The sequence below is a fragment of the Barbus barbus genome, assembly GCF_936440315.1.
Source record: "Barbus barbus genome assembly, chromosome: 18".
NCBI classification, from domain to species: Eukaryota; Metazoa; Chordata; class Actinopteri; order Cypriniformes; family Cyprinidae; genus Barbus; species Barbus barbus.
Genome location: NC_136746.1, coordinates 20,248,593 through 20,268,754, shown reverse-complemented (window position 1 = coordinate 20,268,754; position 20,162 = coordinate 20,248,593). Strand labels below are relative to the sequence as shown.

General features: G+C 38.6%; 1 protein-coding gene across 1 annotated transcript; it reads right to left on the bottom strand.

Annotated features, from left to right (window-relative positions):
* Positions 1-13,749: 13,749 nt before the first annotated feature.
* Positions 13,750-19,949, bottom strand: LOC306884179 (protein odd-skipped-related 1-like). The gene is made up of 3 exons (XM_079439901.1): positions 19,697-19,949; positions 15,574-16,254; positions 13,750-14,803 (listed from the first exon to the last, which is right to left on the bottom strand). The coding sequence occupies exons 2-3, from the start codon at positions 16,233-16,235 to the stop codon at positions 14,671-14,673; spliced, it is 795 nt and encodes a 264-aa protein (XP_079296027.1). The 5' UTR covers positions 16,236-16,254; positions 19,697-19,949; the 3' UTR covers positions 13,750-14,670.
* Between the last annotated feature and the right edge of the window lie 213 nt (positions 19,950-20,162).

Here is a 20,162-nt window from a genome sequence, read left to right as displayed (position 1 = left end):
CAGAGAAATATAAAAGCTGCTGAGATTTATGGGCTGAAGAACGCCAGAGCAGCTTCTGATGGGAGCAGCCTGCCCGTGACTTCTCAGATCTCTGGAAGTTCTGGGTGGATGATCAATTGCAAAGTTTGAAATCGCTAAACAGAAACTGATGGTTGGAGCGATTGAAATCGTCCCTTTTCTTGGTGTCGCAGGACTGTTAGCATGTAAGGTATGTTCTGGCGAAGCACAGATCCTGTCTTCTATCTCTGGTAGACCTGTCCAGACCTTTTCCCACACTTTTTTTTGTCTTTCTATCCCTGGTTCCTTTTGTTGGGAAGTGTGCCAGCTTGGCCAGCATAGTACCAAAAAGACTTAACTGAAGAGAGAATAAGGAAAGTTCACCCATATATACATGGAGGAGAAAAAGAATAACTTTTAATAATAATAAAGATGGTAATCGCAATTATGTGGTTATTAAAATCTGATTTGTGTTCTGCTGCATAGATAATATTCTTCTCCCTCTCTGTTTAATCTTCCTCTGTATATATTGTCCTCTTTAGCTCTCTCTCTCTCTTTCCCTCATTCTGTTCTGCGGTCTACTGTTTTTGGGGTCTTTTGATCTTTTACTGCGTCTCTCTTTTCTACACATTCCCACTCTCAATCTTTCTCCGTCAAAAAGTAAACTGTTTTTATCTTCCTTCCACCTTTTTATTCCCATCTTCCTTCTTTTAATGGGACTCTCCCTTCCTGTTCTTCGGTTTGTTTTAGAGCTGAGATTTGGCAAAGAGGTAAAGCTGTAACTCTAACAAAAATTGAAACAATTTATCATCTTTCTCAATGCACACATGGCGTTACAATCTGTGTGTGTTCGTGTCCTATAAAAGTGTTCAGATGAGAATGTTTTCTTTCATTACCTCAAATCAAGCAGTTAATATCTCTCAATTATTTGGATATCAGATAGGGGTAACTGGGGCTAGTTGTCACACGTTTTATATTTGATTTTAACTCAGTTTCTGTATAGACTCGTACCTGAAAGCCTGGGCTTCAAAAAGCTTATTTATCACCATTTTGCCCAGTAAAAAGATTAAGTTTAGGATTTAGAAACCTACCGTTAAACTACCTGACTTTTCCACAAACATTCAAACAATTATGAAACACAAAACTTGATGTAACTGAAAATTACATCAAGAATGTACAAGAAAATTAGCAAGGACTTTTTCGCTAACAAAAATTATAGTTCATAAATCTAACAAATGTATAATATAATATTTAATATTTATTATTAAGCATATTGTTTGATATTCCACTTTTAGTTTGGTTGACAGATGTTAATTTTTTTTTTAAGACAAATGTAACAAAATTAGCAAGACATTATTTTCTAACAAAAATTATAGTGGATAAATCTGACAATTGTAATATTGTTGCTCTGCTATTATGATATAATATAATAATATATTGCAATTTTAGTTTGGTTGACATGTTTAAATTTAAGAGAACTGTAACAAAATTAGCAAGCTATTTTTTGCTAACAATAATTATAGTTGATAAATCTGTCAATTGTAGTATTATCATTGTTGTTATGATATAGTAAAATAAAATATAACATCATTATTATTATTATTATTAAATATATGGTGCATTATTGTAAATTTTACTTTGTTTGTTTTGTGGCAACTTGCCCTGGTCTCTCCTAGATGAATATTGTTGTTTTGATTTCTACATGTAAAAAGTTGTGTTTATTTACTGCAAGGTAATCCAGGCTTTAGTTGAGAGATAATCAGACAGTAATTACTCACACATTTGCTCCCCCGAATCTCTCTTTAAACTCTACAGGAGCAGAGGCGTGGGGGGCTGTCTGTGGGGAAGCATCCCTACCGCTGACCCTAATCAGTCAAATCATAGAGAAGCCCTAAATCATACACACACACAGAAGCAGACACTCGGAGCCAGAGGTATCACTCAAACATTAGGGGTCATATTTACATTTGAGCTGTACCTACAAAAACATGCAAACACGTCCCTCTAGGAGGGAGAACTCTCATGCTGTGAATAGGAGAAAGGAAAACATTCCCCTGTGGTTCAATGGGGCGGCCGGGTCTGTTCGCTGTATCTGCTTCTAATTTGAAAATGAAAATGCAATCCGTTCTGTACGTACAGGATTTTACAAGAGAAACCGACAGATCATTAACTATCCATTGTGACGGTAGTTATAGAGTCAGTATGTTCGATTTGTAAAGGTGCAGCTTTACTAAAAGTATTTCCACCATCTCCAGCGCTCAGAAAGTGATGATGGAAATCTTTGTTACGGCTCTGAGCTCGATCACACTGGTTTACGTAGACACAGATGTACACTTTTGCACGTATACACACACACAGCTTCTGCAGATGAGGGATGCTGTGTGATTTTGTATTACCAAGCATCAGCTGCTTTCAGGGGAAAGTATTTATTTGTTGGTAGTTTTTTTCTTCTTTAGTTTCAAAAACAGCACATATTCCTGGCAGAGATCACCTTCCTGTACTTTTAAACATAATTAAACAAACATGTCGGTATTGCAGTAATCTGTCCGCTGCTAGCCAAATTCTAAACCTGCAGAATGTCAGGCCCAATCCTATTCAGATCACCCCGCAGGACTCCAACAGCTCACTGTGTTCAGTGGAAACATTTCAATAAAGCCGTTTCAGGACGACCCTCTCTGACCCTCAGTTTCAGAGCCACCTGTTTTGCGGTCTGCAAGGAAACAACCCGAGCAATCTTTAATTTTTCAAGCATTCTATCTTAAAGGGATAGTTCACCCAAAAATAAAAATTCAGTCATCTTTTAATCACCCACAAGTTGTTCCAAAGCTGTGTAAATTTCTTTACATGAACACAAAAGAAGATATTTTGAAAAATCTTGGTAATCAAACAGTTGACGGTAGCCATTGACTTCTAGTATTTTTTTTTTTCATTAGCAAGTTAATGGCTGCCGTCATTCTTCAAAGTATCTTCCTTTGTATTTAGCTGAAAAATGAAGTTCAAACAGGTTTGGAACAAGTTGAGGGGGAGTAAATGCATAAAATTTGCATTGAGTAAGCAATGAGCTCTGTTATAGTTGCACCAATGAAATGGCAGAAATATTTGAATTTTTTCATTATCTAATGCCTCGGTTATAAACGTATTCCAGCAAAATGAAATCTTCACTGACGTGTTTCATATTTTTTTTATTATGACAGACAGATTGCCGCTCGCAGCTTGGTCTAATATCTCTGCATATTAGGGCAGACACATGCCAACAAGTGTTGATACAAAGAGAGAAAAAAACAGAGTAAGAAAATCTCTGGCCTCTCTGCTGTCTTGTAAAACGCATGAACGCCTACGTTATTGTGCAACTGCTCTGATTTATTTTGGCTTTTATTTTTATGGCTCCATATGTACTTCCTCTCTGCATTAGAGGGCCAAAATATGAACCATCAGTGGCAGCCAAGCCGGAGTTTGAATTCTTCAGCAATGTGCTAAACATTCGGCAGGCCCAGAAAGCCTAAACAACAGGGACGGTTAAATGCTATCCACACTGGTATCAGTTATTTATAGGAAGGGCTGGTGTGGAGCAAGAAACTCCAAGTGTTAGAATACAGCAGGATGTGTCATGTTAACACTTATGATTTTAATCACGCTCTTGGCATAATACATGTGATTCACACACTACCGTTCAAAAGTTTGGGGTCGGTAAGATTTGTTTTTTCTCTTTTTTTTTAAGAAATTAGTGCTTTTGTTCAGCATGGATGTCTTTAATTCAACAAAAGTGACAGTGAAGACATGAATAACGTTGTTACAGAAGATTTCTGTTTTAAATAAAAGCTGTTCTTTTGAATTTTCTATTCAGTCACAGCATGTCTTTGATTGTTTTCAGCAATGACAGTAAGAAATGTTTTTGGAGCCAAATCAGCATATGGAATGGTTTCTGAAGAATCATGTGACACTGAATACTGGCTTATGAAAATTCAATATCACAGAATAAATTCCAATTTAAAACATTTTAAATTAGAAAACTGTTGTTTTAAATTGTAATAATATTTAAAAATGCTACCATTTTCACTGCATTTTTTATCAAATAACTGCAGCCTTAGTGAGAATAAGAGTTTTATAAACATAATGTATGCCCATACATTTAGTCTTATCTAATTCCACAGTTACAGAGATAATAACAGTCTGTCTTTATGAATTTGTAAGAATGTAACCATCACAATCACTTTCGATCATCTTCACCTCCCTCATGTATGTAGTGTGTGGTTGGCCAGGCCTCTGATTAGTTTGGTGAGAGAGATTGTGTTCAGGTTTAATGAACAAACCACAGTACGGTAGACAGCACACACCATTTCTACCATGTAACAGAATCCACTGTGACAAATTGATCAAACTGCTCAACATGAGGCCAGCAGAGTTTTGTAATTCTCTCTGAGACCTGAGTGTTGGAATGTTTTTTTTTTTCTGCTTGAAATTACTACTGAACACAAACTGTTACTGGCAAAATTGTTTATTCCTCTCATTTACTTGTAACATGCTTGTCTTCTCGATCCGTAAGACAAACATTAGATTTTTCTTTCAGCTCCATCTAGCCTTTCATTCCTCTTTCTACAAACATTTGTTTTTACTACTGTTTTAATCTTCCGACATAAAGTAGTTACACAAGTCCATCAGATTAATAGAGTTCACATATATCAAACCATTACTTATCAGAAATGAATCCGAAGAGACATTTGATCACGGACAGGCTGGCATCTGCTGAACATTTTGTAACATTTTATGCATGCAAAATAAATTTAAACTAATGAGCTGAGAGTGATATAATCATCTTAGTCAAAGCATAATCAAATTAGCCAAAATTTGTAAAAAGGGGTTTGGAAAGTATGTATAACTTTTTGAATGATGTGCAAATCTGCAGAGCTTCCTAAAGATTCAGATTCCATGTGGGCCTGAGCGTGACTTAAAGTAGGCTAATATGGAAATGAAGGACAACAGGACATTTTTTTGAGGCAAATCATTTCCATAAATAATGGAATAGGTGAGATCAGTGCCAGCTACTGAATGGGTTTTGAAGTAAACCACTACTACTGTGACAGGGACATTACTAACAAATTCAGTTCATAAACATCTATTTCTTCCCTTTTGGACTTATTCCTTGCTGTCGAAAAGATCTCTTTATCTGTTCCATTCTGTTTTTTCTTTCTTTCTTTTTCTCAAAGAGTCCAGCCCTGTTTTCAGTTCTCATGCCCCTCTCTGCTGGATTCTAGTCCCCTAGATTTGTTTAAGATGAAGATATTTGCAGTTTGCCTCTCATACACAAGAAATCATTATTTTAAACATGAATCCAGCCACTTGAGAGGCAATAAAAAGTAATGTTTCTCTTGTTTGCAGAGCAAATTTACAGGTGGAGTTTCAGCATGTGACACCGGTGAGCCAGGGTTCATGTTAGTGTGTCCCTAATGACCAATTAAGCGATTTATTTAATCGTTTGCCTTATTTCAACTCACGCTGCCAAACAGTAATGTGTTGAGCCAGAGAGTACGGGGGTGTAATAACTTGTTTGAGGCTGCGCATACAGCGAAGGGTCCTTCCAAAGGTCTGTGAAACTGGCACGGTAGTGCTTCAAATATCAGACTGAACTACAGTGCGACTCGATCGGCCCTTTTGTCCCGGTGGGGGGAAAAGTTTTATGAGAGGACTCAGTGTGCTGATTTAAATGCTATTTGTCTTTTCTTCCATTAATTCGCAAAACTCAGGGTAAATAGCATGGAGTAAAACAGCTAATATATAAGGCGTTATTGCAAATGACACTTTTTCTTTTAAACTGGGGCTTTTTATTAATGACGTATATTGTGTGCTGTCAATAGCCACAAGTTCTAGAGGAACCTTTCTTTAGTGAGTGTTATGAAGTGTTTGTGGTGTGTATTGTTTTGTTTGCAAAGCAGAGGAATGTGCTTTGCTGTAAGAAATCAGCTTGCACTTTTAACCAGGAACAAACTGAATCTGGAATCACAGAGTCACACTGATTCCGACTATATGAAACTTTATACCTACAGGACACTAAGGAAATTTATGCCTAATCGAAACAAACTGCACACACGTTTTGCATTTGAAAATATCAACGGTTAAATTTAATCAAACAGCAATGATTCATTTTAAACATAGTTTGTGCCATAGCGCAAAGATCTAACTATTTACCCACTCCGTTTATTTTTTTGCATTGTGAAATGAGAGGATCTTGGTTGAATAGGGGTGAGCTCCATTAGGGGATTTAAATCTGGAACCAAATAGCCTCTCATTGTCCAAATGTACAATATCTGCCCTTCAGCTTTGATATGGAGGCTTGATAAATTAAAGGCCGGTGCAATGGTCTTTAAACGAGCTGAAATTACCAAGCAAACTGCAAACAGGGCCGTTTTACCCTGCAGTCTTTGACCAGTAATGCCTTGGATTTCGCTCCAGGCGTAATTGCTTTTCTTCTCTCTGGCATGCTTTAACTTTTCTCAAGGCTCCGCACCCAGTCAAATCATACTTCAATTATATTCTCCCTTGTTTCTTGAAATTATATCATAAACCGCTTTTATTGCAATAAATTAGTATTTCATCAAATAAAACTGAATCTCAGGCATGGGAACAGGATTGTGTTGCGATCAGACAGGTCTGAGGTAATGTTAGACAAACATCATTAGACAAACATCCTCCTCCATCATTTGATACACACTTTACGAGAGTTTATTGATTGATAAATAGTGCTCTTTTGAGGAATTTGCAGCTTTTTAGTCTTTGATTTATTGTCCAATTTCTGTTTACTGTTTTGTTACATTGCCCCACTGCTTCAGTTCAGCAGGAGCCCGTTTATTCATTTCTTTTATATTGCCCATGTGCCTTTCACATGGGACCTAAAAGCATTTTCATGCTTATTATTGGTAATTTCACTTTTGAACACAAACACAAATGCACACTGACTGCACATTTGAAACCAATCCGGCTGATTTCTAATTGCAGTCTCTCTATTGATAGCTCAGTAATTAAAGGGCTGCGTTCGAATTTCTGCAGGTGAAACGTTCTGCTCGCTGTACCGCAGGAGTGTGTAGGCACTTTAGAGGTTTACAATATGGTCATGATCATGTGGTTACCCTTACAGAAGCCGCACACTTGGTGTATATCATTATTGGATGGCTGTTCTGCAATTACACTTGCCATTCCTGCCCGCTCTTTAACAAGATGAAATAAGCCTGGTTAATAAAAGTTTCAGAAAAGGTCTACATTTACTTACATACTCACATCGAGCCATTTGCGTGTATCTCAGAGCTGCAAACCTCATTTTAGAGCAGAGTAATTTGTCTTAATTTAGACGATTGCTTCTCCAATAAACGTCACCCTCAGCAAAGACACTCCCCGAATGAAATCAGCTCAGAACTGAAAATGACACCCGATTCACATACTGCTGTGTACAATATATATACATATAAAAAAAATATTTTCTTTTTTTTTTTTTTTAACCTCAGACATGACCCCGAATCCATGCCGAGTTAAATTATGTCTGTAACCAAAAACAAAGATGTTGAGGTTTGTTCTGAAATCGTTGGGTTATTACAGGGCCTGAATGTTTCCCAGTCCGGGCAGCTCTAATGAGAGCTAAGCTTTCACTTGCGCCTCTGCATAAAATAAAAGTCACATCAAATTTAAGAGAAATATCTGACCTAGCTGAGGTGCATTACGGCAGCTGGCACTCACACAGTCAGATTTTTTCAATCAACAGTGTTAGGATTATTATGATATATGCCTTATTTATGCTTTAAAGCTTTATAATGTGTGAATGTGTGTGTCACTGATTCTGTAGCTCATTCCAGAGGGCGTAGGAACAATTTGAAAAGTGGGGTGGACATATTAGGGCTTTTGAAAAGCACTGATTATCTTCCAAAAGCATGACAATTTATGGATTATTCCAGTGTTATTCCATTTGCTTTTAACTAATATAAATTACGCTCTCTTTTATAGCATCCAGCTTTCTTTCTCTCGTAAACTTGTGCGATGATTTATCCCAAATTCACCTCTTGCACAGACAGTCTTTCCTGTCGAAGAGCTGAAAGTTTCATGTGCTTTTGACAGTGACATTGTGTCCGTTTCTGTGTAAAGGTCATAAGGTCACTGACCAATTTGAGTCCATTTCATCAGGATCATCTTTCACCATCTTCTGTTTCCTTTTTGTATGTGTCCACGTTTACAATAGTGAGCCATTTTAATATAGTAGTTTTCACATGTTGTGATTCTGTAAATTTAAAACATTTTTATGGATTATCTGTGTCTTAATTTGTAGTGAATTTTATATAGTATAGGGGAGAGGATGGAGAATTGTAGCACACAAATAACTACAACTTCAGCAATAACATACACAATTTTTTTTTTCCTGCTCCCAAAAGTACAGTAACCAAACCCGTTTCAGTAAAAACAAAATCCACTATGTCATTTACGATTTATATGGGTTTAAATTCATTTTAGAATAAATCAAATTATGCATAATCTACATAGTTATCTCTCCTTTAAAAAATGACTTTTTTTTATCAGATTTTTAGCAATATTACAAAAAGGTCCTCAAAATTCTTCTGCCAGCATGAATGTAATAACACGAATACATACACAACAACAAAACGTACATTTACTTGTCATTAATGTTATAATGTTAATGTTAAAGTGTGGATAAAGGTAATTATTTTTGTATTTCACTGATATTGTTGTCCATATAAAAAAAATCCCTTATTGGGGTGAAAGTTATATTTAATATAAATATATTTGAAACCTGAACATGTATAAAAATATTTTTCATTGTCATTAGCATTGACACATAAAATGTAATTTGTTCATGTGAGATTTATCTTCTGCATTTTATACAGAATAGTTAATGAATGTAAAATTGACCTGCGTGCTTCCATCTTAATTTAAAATGACTTAGAAAACTAACTTTTCTTATAAATGTATAACTTATTATTATTATTATTATTTAATTTATAAATATATAATATATACATTTATAAATTTGACAGGGGCAGTGACCTCTGTCAAGGATGTCTGAGGTCAAAGTTCAACATTTAAGGCAAATATTTTCTGAATAAATTAGCAAAAACTAAAAAAATTGTAACATTTATCCCTGTCCTCCTCTATATGGGTATAAACTCTCTCAGTGTGTGTGTTTGCGTTTGTGTGTGTTTTTTAACGGCCACATCTTGCAGGCTTCACTTCCTCTTCCTCCAGTCTGAGGAAGCCATGGACTCAGGAGGCCTGTGTGTCCGTCTGTCTGTCAGTGTGTCCTCTCTCCATCCTGCTGGCCTACACTTCACCCCATCCTGTGCATGTGCACTGTGGCCCACTTGTGTGTGTGTATGGGTGTGTGTCACCTGCTCCTGAGTGGTAAATGTGTCATCGTATAGCCACTGTCTGCCACTCCAGTTGACCTATACTTGAACATCTCACTAAATCATACACCAGCCAGCGACATATGCTGAGAATGTTCTCACTGCTTGTGCGAATGTGTGTGTCCAGCTGATGTATTCGCTATTGCAACACTGCGTGAGCGATGTTTAGATTTACAGGAATATGGTGGTTGTGTTGCGTCAGCGTTCACTCATGATGTGTAAAATGTTTTGAAGTCAAAGCAATGGGGCAAGTCTGAATGTGTGTGTGTGTGTGTGCGTATTCCTGGCTCTTGTTCGGCAGAGGGTCAGTTAGAGATGCTGATGGACTGATGTGTTCCGGGCAGCCAGAAGAATGAAGGACAAAGCACACCTCCATCCTGTAACCTCCCTCTCTCTCCTCCTCCTCCTCCTGTTCTTCTCTCTAACCCTTAGCTGACTTGGTCTAAAAATGATTGCACCAAATGTAACAAACTGATGCTGCTGTAAGACATTGCGTATATGAAGCATCATAGAGAGTGTTTGTTTAAAGAATATGATAAATACTTCTGTCAGAACTGATTTTATGCTCGAGTCTGATCTTCCTTTAAACTTTAATGAATTTTTGTGGATAAGTCTTGACTTTCCGAAGCTTATGAAGCCAAAAGCACCTGAGAATGAGTTTTGATGGGTCATGAAATGTTGTTGGCGGTTAAACCATCCCATATTAAATAATGATCGTCTTCAGAATTTTTTGGGGAAAAGGGGGATTTTAGGTGGAGGTTTACTGTTACAGTGGTTTTAAGATTGCAGTCAACTTGGGAAGTATATAATTATAAAGAAAAACATATTGACTTTTCCTTTGGAGGAATGATTTTTTCCTCAGGCTTAGCTCTTCAGTTTCATTTTTTTTCTCTCTTCTAGTGCACTGGATTTTAGATTACAGGATTTAATTCATACAGAGTGCTCTCTTTCCCTCCATCTCTCCCTTTTTTCCTGCTCACAGAAAAGTTGAACTTCAAGGCAGGATGTGTTGACACATAATGAGACATTTACCCATGATGCCCAGCTAAAGAAAAAGCATTGCCCTGCAATCAGATTAACAGATTTTTTTTTTTTTTACTAAAACACTCACTGATTCTGGTATAAAATGAATAATATATTGAATATTTAATTTGATTTAATTTTGTTTTATTTTATTATTTATCCATGAAGTTTATCATTGTCCAAGTTTGGTTCTGTTTTAGTTTGTTGTGTTTGACACAGTTTTGCTTGTTTCCGGTTAGCTTCTATGGTTTCAGATTAGTTCACACCTGTTTCTGTTCACCCTGTTTAGTTCTCTGTGTATTTTAGCCTTGTGTTTGGTTCAGTTTAGGTGTTTTTGTTGCATTATACTTGGTTGTTCTGTTCTGTGTTTCATGCATAATGAGTTTTGTTTAAACTCTGTGTTAAGCAATATTAAATGTGTTCTGAGTTTGTCACACCACAGAAAAACGTGTTAACCACCCAGCCAAATTTGAATGAAAAAAAAAAAAAAAGTAAATAAAGTTATGAAAATCTTGAACATATAAGCAGTATTCTCTGCTCTCAAACACTGGGGGCGCTGTTGGTGCTGAAACCACACCCACTCGCAAAAAATGCTGGAGCCTCTCTCAACTGTCAAATAGCTCTACAACCTGAATGGATGCTCCCTCTAGCAGCTTAATTGAATTTGCACAGCCATACAAGTTTGATAATATGCATTTATGTGAGGAAGGCATAGCTAGCTATCAAACTGTAAGCTGTTTACTAACGGTAATGACTCGCAATTGAGCAAACCACGGCTGCTAATGCGCTCTAGTTATTACAGTGTTGGGGAAGAGTCATGCTCCAGTGTGTCATAGAGACATGATCAGGTCTAACTCCATAATTCCATAAGTTTTTATTGCCTTCACACAGATTTTAATACATTTTAATATTGCTGTGAACAGATCCTGCTTAAACTACTACTTTTGCAACCAACTGTGGCAGAAAAACTGACTAAATTACAATGGATCTAGCAGCAAAGAAAATTCTCCTCCTCTCAAAGGTGAACCAGTCCCTATCAAGACACACAAACAGGAGTTTTTGGACCTTGCCATTTTTGGCACCAGCGAGTATGAGGGGATGTCGTGGAGCTTTACCCCCTCAACAGGCAGCAAAAGATGAAACGCTAACTGACTGTAAGAGTGAGTGTTTTCTACTTGTTTCAGTTCCCGGCACCACACTTCTGTGTTTCTGCCCAGCCCTGAATCTCCTGCATCTCCGCTGGTTCTACCCAGCTCTGATTCATTTGTGTAGTCAGAAATCCCACCCAGTCTCCCTCTTCCACCTCCTCATCCAAAGCCACTCAGTCTTTCACGCCTTTTTACAAGGTAGCTGAGCCTTAGATCTTCCAGTCTCCATCTGTCCTGGGGTGTCGGTCCTGTGGCTCCTCCTCAGTCCTCCAAGCCCTTGACTCAATCTCTGCCTTCCGATCCTTCAGCTCTGGTTTGGCTCCATGCCCCTCTGCTCCACCGGGTTCTGTCAGTTGTTGGACTTCACTGGGCTCCCTCATCTCTTTGGCTCTACCACAGACTTCCACTCCTCTGGCTGTGCCTTGTCCCTCCACTCCTCTTGCTCCGTTGGGCTTCCCTTACCTCCGGCCTTACCTTGGCCTTCGGTTGCACTGTCTACACCCAGGCTTGCCAAGCCCCCATCTCCACCTTGGTCCAGTGAGCCTGCCGCTCCAAGATTGGTCCTCCAGGTCTTCAGTGTCACCTTGGGTCTTCATCTCCTTGGCTTTGCCTGGGTCTCCGCCTCAGTCTGTCGTGTCACTGGTTTTGCATGGTAGGGCTCCACTATGACACCTCCCTCCCTTGACTTCACTGTGGGTCTGCATCCTGGCTCTAATTATGGGAGTTCCACCCTGGCTTCTTCCGCCTTCATCTTCGCCCAGGCTTCTCCTGTCTCTGCTTCCACCCTGGCTTGTCCCACCTTCATCTCCACCCTGGCTCCTTCTGCCTCTGCTTCCATCCTGGCTCCTCCTTCCATTAGCTCCTATGTGGTGGCTCCCTCAGTCATGCCTCTCTCCAGCTCCAGGTCATCCACCTCCTAAGACTCTTAAGTCCTCTTTTGGACTTTATTTTTTTCTATGGCACGAGGAAGCACCTATTGGAAGGAGGGTAATGTCACATGTACAGTATGTTCAATTCTGTTTTGGGCGTTTCTAGTTTTCTTTGTTTCTGTTTTTTACCCAGTTTCTTTTGTTCCCATTTTCCCGCCACTCTTTAGTTTCTGTGGTTTCAGATTACCTGTTTCTGTTCACCTTATTAGTTTTGTGTATTTAAGCCCTGTGTTTGGTTCAGTTCAGTTGTCCATTATTGTTGTGTTGTTCTTGGTTATTCTGTTCCATGTTTCATTACAAACAATTCATAAAACAACAACCAGTGCTATTATTATTATTATTATTATTATATTTAATAATAATAATAATATAAGATAAGAAGCTGTTTTCACAAAAATATAAAAAATATGATGTGTATTGTTATAATAATAATAATTTTTGTTTGAAAATTGCTTCATAACATTGCATTGTAGTTTTCATCGTACTGTAAGATGATTCTGAGAAGTATTCTGAATCTTCTGCCTGTTGACCACTTCTTGCAAGCCAAGGGCGATGATGTCAGGGCGAAAGTAATCATGACTGTGCACGGAAACTCACATCATACACAAACCCACATACATTCTACACACTCACAAACACATACTTCCATTTCTGTGAACAAACCCAAGAGACCAGCTCTGGGTGTAGAGCAAGAACTGTATCACAGATGTTGTGAAAGTGTTTGGCACTTTGCCCACCATAGCAGAGGCAATAAATCTGATGTTGTGGTCTGAATTTGGAATGGTGAGTTTTTAAAGATTCTTCTCCGTTTGTGTTTTTAAATTGTGGGTGGGTCAGAGTGCCGGTTGAGAAATGCTGTTTCTGTAATGGTCCAATTCATCTGGGCCTGTAAGAATGACTGGCTCTGATGATCCTTTTCATAACCTTGTTCTTTGAAGCTTTTTGCTACTAATTCTGAGGGTTAAAAATAGATCCATCCGTGTTTGGTTAAAGTCAAGGATCTAACACTACTGATAAATCCTTCTCTGTCTAGAACAAGTCTTTTTTATCTCTCTAAACACCCCATTCAACCTCTGAATTATGTTTGCAGGTGTGTCTGTTTGCTCTGATTTCTCTATGAATACGTGTACTTTCATGCCCTCTGATGGCTTTTTAAAGCTACAGTAATATAAATCTCAGAGAAAGAATCAAGATGCTTATAAGGACAGCAGGAGATGTCCCCTCCCGGGCAAATGTGAAGTCAATCCATGTCTTCACATCACGGATCATTATTTATTGATTTATTCAGTCAAGTGTGGAGCACATTGTTTAGCCCTGCTTATTGTTTAATGTTGAATTATTCTGTGAAGACAAATCCCCTTTATTTGTGCCAGTTGTACCCCTGCATCTCTAGGTTTAACATTTTTTTTAATTCAGAAACATGCTGAGGAGAATATGGTTAGGATTTGCATTGATTATGACAAACATGCATTTGATACAGAAATGACTATTTATTTTCAAAAATAAGTTTAAGGAATCCAGTGATATATGTAAATAATCAATAAACAGATTAAAGTGCCAAATATCATTTATACAAAAAGGAATCTGTACAAAAGAAGGAAATACATGATTGAAGGTGTCTTTGGTTAGAAGAAATGACTGCTCGACTGACTTCGGGGTTTAAATGTGAGAGCTTTGGTGGGCCCTCAGTAACTGCATAGGTCCGAAGAGTCTGCCTTCATCAACGACAATGTCAACAATATGTGGAAAAATCACTGTTTACAAAAATAAAAGAACAGATCACTGGGAATGGAGCAGTGCAGACTAAAATCACAGATCTTACTGTAGCTGTTCTCTTTGGTGTTGGCGCTCTTCTTGCATATTTGTTGTTTTTTAAACAAATCAATCAATTTGATTGTCTTAAATCCATATTAAAGCAGAGTTCCATGACTTCTTATCCGGGTTCTCCATTCCTTTTTATCAGTCAAACTTTTAAGGCACCATGGCTGTAGGTTATGGAAGGATGCCTTTTCAGGAAGCACTTTGGTCAGGCCTAATCCATTGTTAGTGCGTTAAGCCGTATGCAGAGGTCCATGGCCCTCGGATGGAGTTTCTGTGGCCTTGGAATGACAATGTTATTGGCTGGTGTCACTAGGTTTGGTTTTATAGCGTCCCCATTGGCTGAAACAGATGCCTTCACTTTATCTTGGCTGGTTTGAGTTCCTTGACCTGCATGTGTAATGTTTTGTGGACAGCAAGAGTTCTGGACTGACAGAAACCCTTTCCACACTCCTGGCATTTAAATGGCTTCTCTTTGGAATGGATGTACCTTTAGAGAACAAAAGAGAGAGAATAGTTGTGGTTTGTTAATGGACGTAGGCATGTTTACAACTTAAACAACACAGATTTTAAAGTTGTCTGAGCTTCTTTTCTAGGATTAAATATCCAGCGCAGCAGTTTTCTGCCAAAAAATGTGAACTACTGAAATGACGGCAAAGATAGCACAATAGTTAGCTGTCTTGTTATGACAAATGTTTGACTCTGCAAATGTTAATTAAATCACAAACATGATGTATATCTAGTAATAACTGTTAGTCAGGAAAAGATCCAAGATCATTACGGAAGAATTGTTCAGCATGTCTCAACTAATTTAAATCATTCTTAAAATTCTGGAATAACAAATGTCATAAATCACAAGAGCAGGTGTGGTTTGAAAAAAAAAAAGAACAAAAGAAACAGATTTGTTTGTCTGAATCTGTTTTGCAAGGCAGAACCTTTTTAATAAAAAATGTGCACAAGATAAATTGATTAATTGATATATACACCCTGATTTAAATACACACACAAAAAGTATTAATTCAATTATATATAGATTATTAGTTGTTTTTGTAAATATGTATATGATGGAAGAGATCATTATGCAGTAATGCATGATGAGGTCTTGATTGGAAAAGAATCTGCAGGTAGTTATGTGTCTGTGTGTGGGCCGGAGTTTGTGATATTTGTAACATTTAAGAATGGGCAGGTATGAGCAGGAATGTATTTCAATATCGGCTCTAAATCATCTGATCTGAGATCAGTGTATTGATATGTCTTTACCTGTGGTCTCTCAGATGGTCCTGCCTCCTGAAGGCCTTATGACAGATGTCACAAGTGTACGGCCGCTCATCTGTGTGCGTGCGCTCGTGGATCAACAAGTTGTAGGACTTGGTGAAGTGGCGGCCACAGAACTTGCACACAAACTCCTTTTTCGTCTTGGATGGGAGTCGTCCTCGGCTTGGTTTTCTTTCCGGCGAGGAGAGCTTGGCCACATCCAGCAGGCAGCCTAATGAGGGCGAGCGCACATGCCCGTTGTTAGTGCTCAGATCTTCCGCCTTCAGGGCGTCATCCTGCGTGGCGGCTGCTGCCAGGTTGGCAAAGTCAAAACGGGGTTTGCTTTTGCTGGACACTCCAGACCCAGGCCCGGGGGACTCCTGTTTGGCAGGCTGGATGAGATGGGGAAACAGAGGGATTGAGGGGAGAGGGAAGCGGGCGTCCACCAGGCCAGGCAGCTTGGAGAAGGTGCAGCGTGGCAAAGTGAACGGTGGGTAGCCCAGAGTCCACTGGTGCAGGTGGACGGCGTGCAAGGCACTGAAACTGTAGATGCTGGGCATGTGGTCGGCAGGCAAATGCAGCCCATTGGAGGTCTGAAGGAAGGAATAGTTCGCCAGCTGCAGAGAAGGATGAAGGGGCACGGGTGCTGGAAGCGTTTTACTGCCCATGACTGATTCCAGAAAGTTTCTGTAGGAGACAAAAACAGAGAAAAATTAATGAAGAGCGATTAGCAGTCTCAAAAATAATACACGTTCAGACATCTATTGAGAATCCACCCACTATGTTTGCATTTTCCGTTTTCTATAGGCCTATATTATGCGTTACTTAGAAACATCTTGCTTTAGTCCTTACAGGCTAAAGTGACTTCTCTAAAAAGAAAAAAAAATCATGCTCACACTCACGTCAAGACAAAGTGCACTTGTCAAGCGAGGCACCTTGTCTGACATACTGAAAGTGCATACTCCAACGTGAGCACAAAGCAATGCTCAAGCCTGCCAGATGAATGTGTGTGCATGTACATTTTGGCGTAGGCGTCTTCTGCATGCCGAAAATATGCCTATGGCCATGAAGACGAAAGACAGCAGGTGACATACCTGCCTCAACTGTTTAATAAGGTTGGATGAGAACAGACACAAAGCACAATAACTCCTCTTTGTCTCATCAGGAACTGCAAGCACACACACACTCATACAAACAGGCTTGGTGTGTTTACAGTGTTACTCATATCGTCTGGAGGATTTTTTTTCACATAGTTTTATAAGTACCACGTGAAATGCAACAACGTGTTATGTGTTAGATTACTGTGAATACAAAACGCGACTACATGGATGCCAGATATGGTTCTAGTTACGGTGGATAATAAATTTGTTTAAAAGTCACAGCCTATGTCGTGTCATGTTTTGAAAGTTCAATAAGGGTCAAGAAAAAAAAATGAGGTCACGTCGCTAGAAACATTTCCAGTTGAAGGTCTATGTAAAGAATGACGCTTAATTTGTGTGTATTTCTGTCCCGAATATACTCAGGATGCGGAGAGAGTCTGATCCGCGGTAAATAAAAAGTGAAATAGCCCTAATTAGTCTTTCTGAAGCTCGAAGCTCCCCCGGGGATTTGGACGCTCTGATCATGGTGCAGAAGTAATTGACTTTTACTTACAGGGGTCATTAGAGGAGATCAGGACTCGCTCCCGAGAACAGGCTCGCACACTTAACCCTTTGAAGTCCACATACCTTTAAAACGAGTGACGGAGGGGAATGTGTTACCTGAACGGTCTGCTTAACCGTTAAGCCTAACGCCAGTTGGAAGTTTTGGGGAGAAAAGTCGTTTCTGAATTGTGGGATTTCACAAGTGCTTGGATATTCTTTTTGTCCGGGACATCGTTGGCTAATTAGTCGGATTTGCGCTCTGTGTCTGGGTAAATCTCACAGATTTTGTCCCCCACGCCAAGCCCAATCAGTGTTGTGGGACTATAGACGTCTATCCCAGACAAGGTGGTGAAAGAGTCTCGAAAATCACACCACAGTTTGCTGAGTTCGGGTCTACCCCCATTCCACCCTTGGATGTAGATCCCTAACGTGACACGTCCTACTCAAAATGTAGTGAATTATTTTCTTTTTTTTCAATGTATAAAAAAAAATATAGGATTCTGCAAACACCCATCATTGTCCAAATACTCCAAGAATATTTTGTCAGATGCATGGCATTGGCAAATGCCTGCAGTTTGCGCCCTCATTGTTGCCCCTGTCTATCAGCAATCTTTCTTATCAATAACTGTGATTGCTCAGCTTTCATCAGTAGCGCGTTGAGCGCGCGGAGGTCATCAGTGTTTTATCTCTCTGTAGGTGTGAATGTGCGCCCGTCGCGCGTACAGAGATCACAGAGAAATCTCGACGTGTATTACAGGAATTAATCACGGTCTCGAGGTTTATGCGTTAACGACGGGCCTTTGGTCAATTGTGCAGCGATTATCAAGTGTATGTTTTCTTTTTTCCGAGGAGCCCCCCCGAGAGGATGTGATCACTTAACCCTGGAGAGAGGGAAACACACCATTCATTAAGCACAGTCAAATAGTTGACTAAATATACAAATATATATTAAGTATTGTGGAGAAGGCCTAGTGTTTTTTTGTGTTTGCAGGTTTATGTAAAATGTGTTTACCTGTACGATAGCATACGGAAAAGAGTGACAGTGTAAAATTTTAAAATAATAAATAAAGGCCAACGCATATTGTGCCAGATTTACTTGTGTAGTCAGATCAAATTATAAATGTTAAAGCTGAATACGTTACTCTCAAAATACTGATATAGGCTACTTTATATATCAGCAAGCCTATGCTAATTTAAATGCTTTGTCTTTTAATTAGGCTACTTGTTGTGATATCTACATTCGTTGATTTTTCTCTCTATAAATTAAACAAATCGTGAATAATTGAAATGTTTTGACAGTAGTCATTTTGGACAAGAGTAGCATCCAATACAGATTTTTTACATGAATATGTTAGGCCACAATTTGAAACGTTCAGTGGCATTGTTATTTGAATTGATTCTAACATTTATTTATCAATACCTAATAAATTTAAATTGTTGGATTATTTAGATTATACTTAAAGGCCTTTTACAACACTTTAAATTCAAAATTAAAGCGTTCAACTAATAACAAATAAAAAAAAATAAAACAATTATCAATAAATATTTTTTAAAACAGGCCTATATTACAAAAACAACAAAAAGCCTATATATTCCACATTACTTTAAATAAACGGTTTTTTTTTTTGTTTGTTTGTTTTATTTATTTTTTTGTATTAAATGAACAATTTATTTTAAGATTACGTATTTTTTCTCAAGTGGCAATATATTTTTGCTTTTTCCGCAATACACTCTGAACGAATAGCGCTGAAAATAAACCGAAACAAACGAATAACTAATTTTCTCAACACCGAGCATCAATGTAAAACTGTAGCGGTCCATTCAAAGCATAGCCTACACGAAAAACGACTCGAGACCACCGGCCACAAGGCCACGCGTGGTTTAGGAAAAAAGTCAACTTTCTACAGATGCATAATAAAATCTAAAGTTCACGATTTGTTTCTACGAATTCACGTTTGTTATAGTTTTTAACGAAAAACATCACATCAGCTTCAAAGCTTTCCATAGTCTATGCTACATCTCTCAGATATATGCGAATCTTTTATTTTATTTATTAATTTATTTGAATAATGTTAACGTTGTAAAAACAAAATGATTTTATTCCTCAAACAAATACTTTAGATGTTTTCACACCACTTCTGATCAATAAGAGTCTAGAATGCGCATGCCACCTGTTGATCACTGACCGATCACTATTACAGACCATCATTCACACATTAAATAGCCTACTTTGCCGTAACTTTTATCTGCTTTGAACAACAAATTACTATGCAATTGCAATGCAGTTACTACAAATTTTGAAAGTTTTGCCCGGCATACTTTACGAGCAATTTCTCGCCCAACTAATTCATTCTCAAGTGCACTTGAACATTACACATTTGTTGTTCACGCCTACCGCAGGAAATCACCGCCAATATCAGACTATATGTCTTGCGAAAGTAGTAAAAGCTTGTGAAAAATACTCCCAAATGCCAGAAAATATTTACCAGATCTTGGTGAAGCGGGACGATCCAGAATAAGAGGATTTACGGTCACTTAGTCGTCCCACAGCGTTTCAAAATTCAGTGCAAAACTCTCAGGCGGATCGGAGAAATGTTCGTCTTCCTCAGCATGTTCTCGCAGCAGAGACACGGGAAAACACTGAAGTTCGCACAGCTGTGGTCCAGCGGTTGTGCGCTGTGAGTATTTGGTTACTCGGGGTAGAAACTCTCTCTCGCTCTCTTACTCTAGCTCTGTCTTGTGGTCCCAAAGTCAAACCGCCTCTTTATTGTAACCCAACCCGCGACGTCATACAGCCAAACCCCCAACATACTGAAGTTTCCTCCACTTGTACAGCAGCGCTCGACGCTAGAGGACCGAGCACATGCATCACTGCGTACATGTCAGAGGACTGAACCCTTCTGCAACCTTTGAAAATGTTACGTTGTCAATAAAGTTTGTAGGTCTTTCACC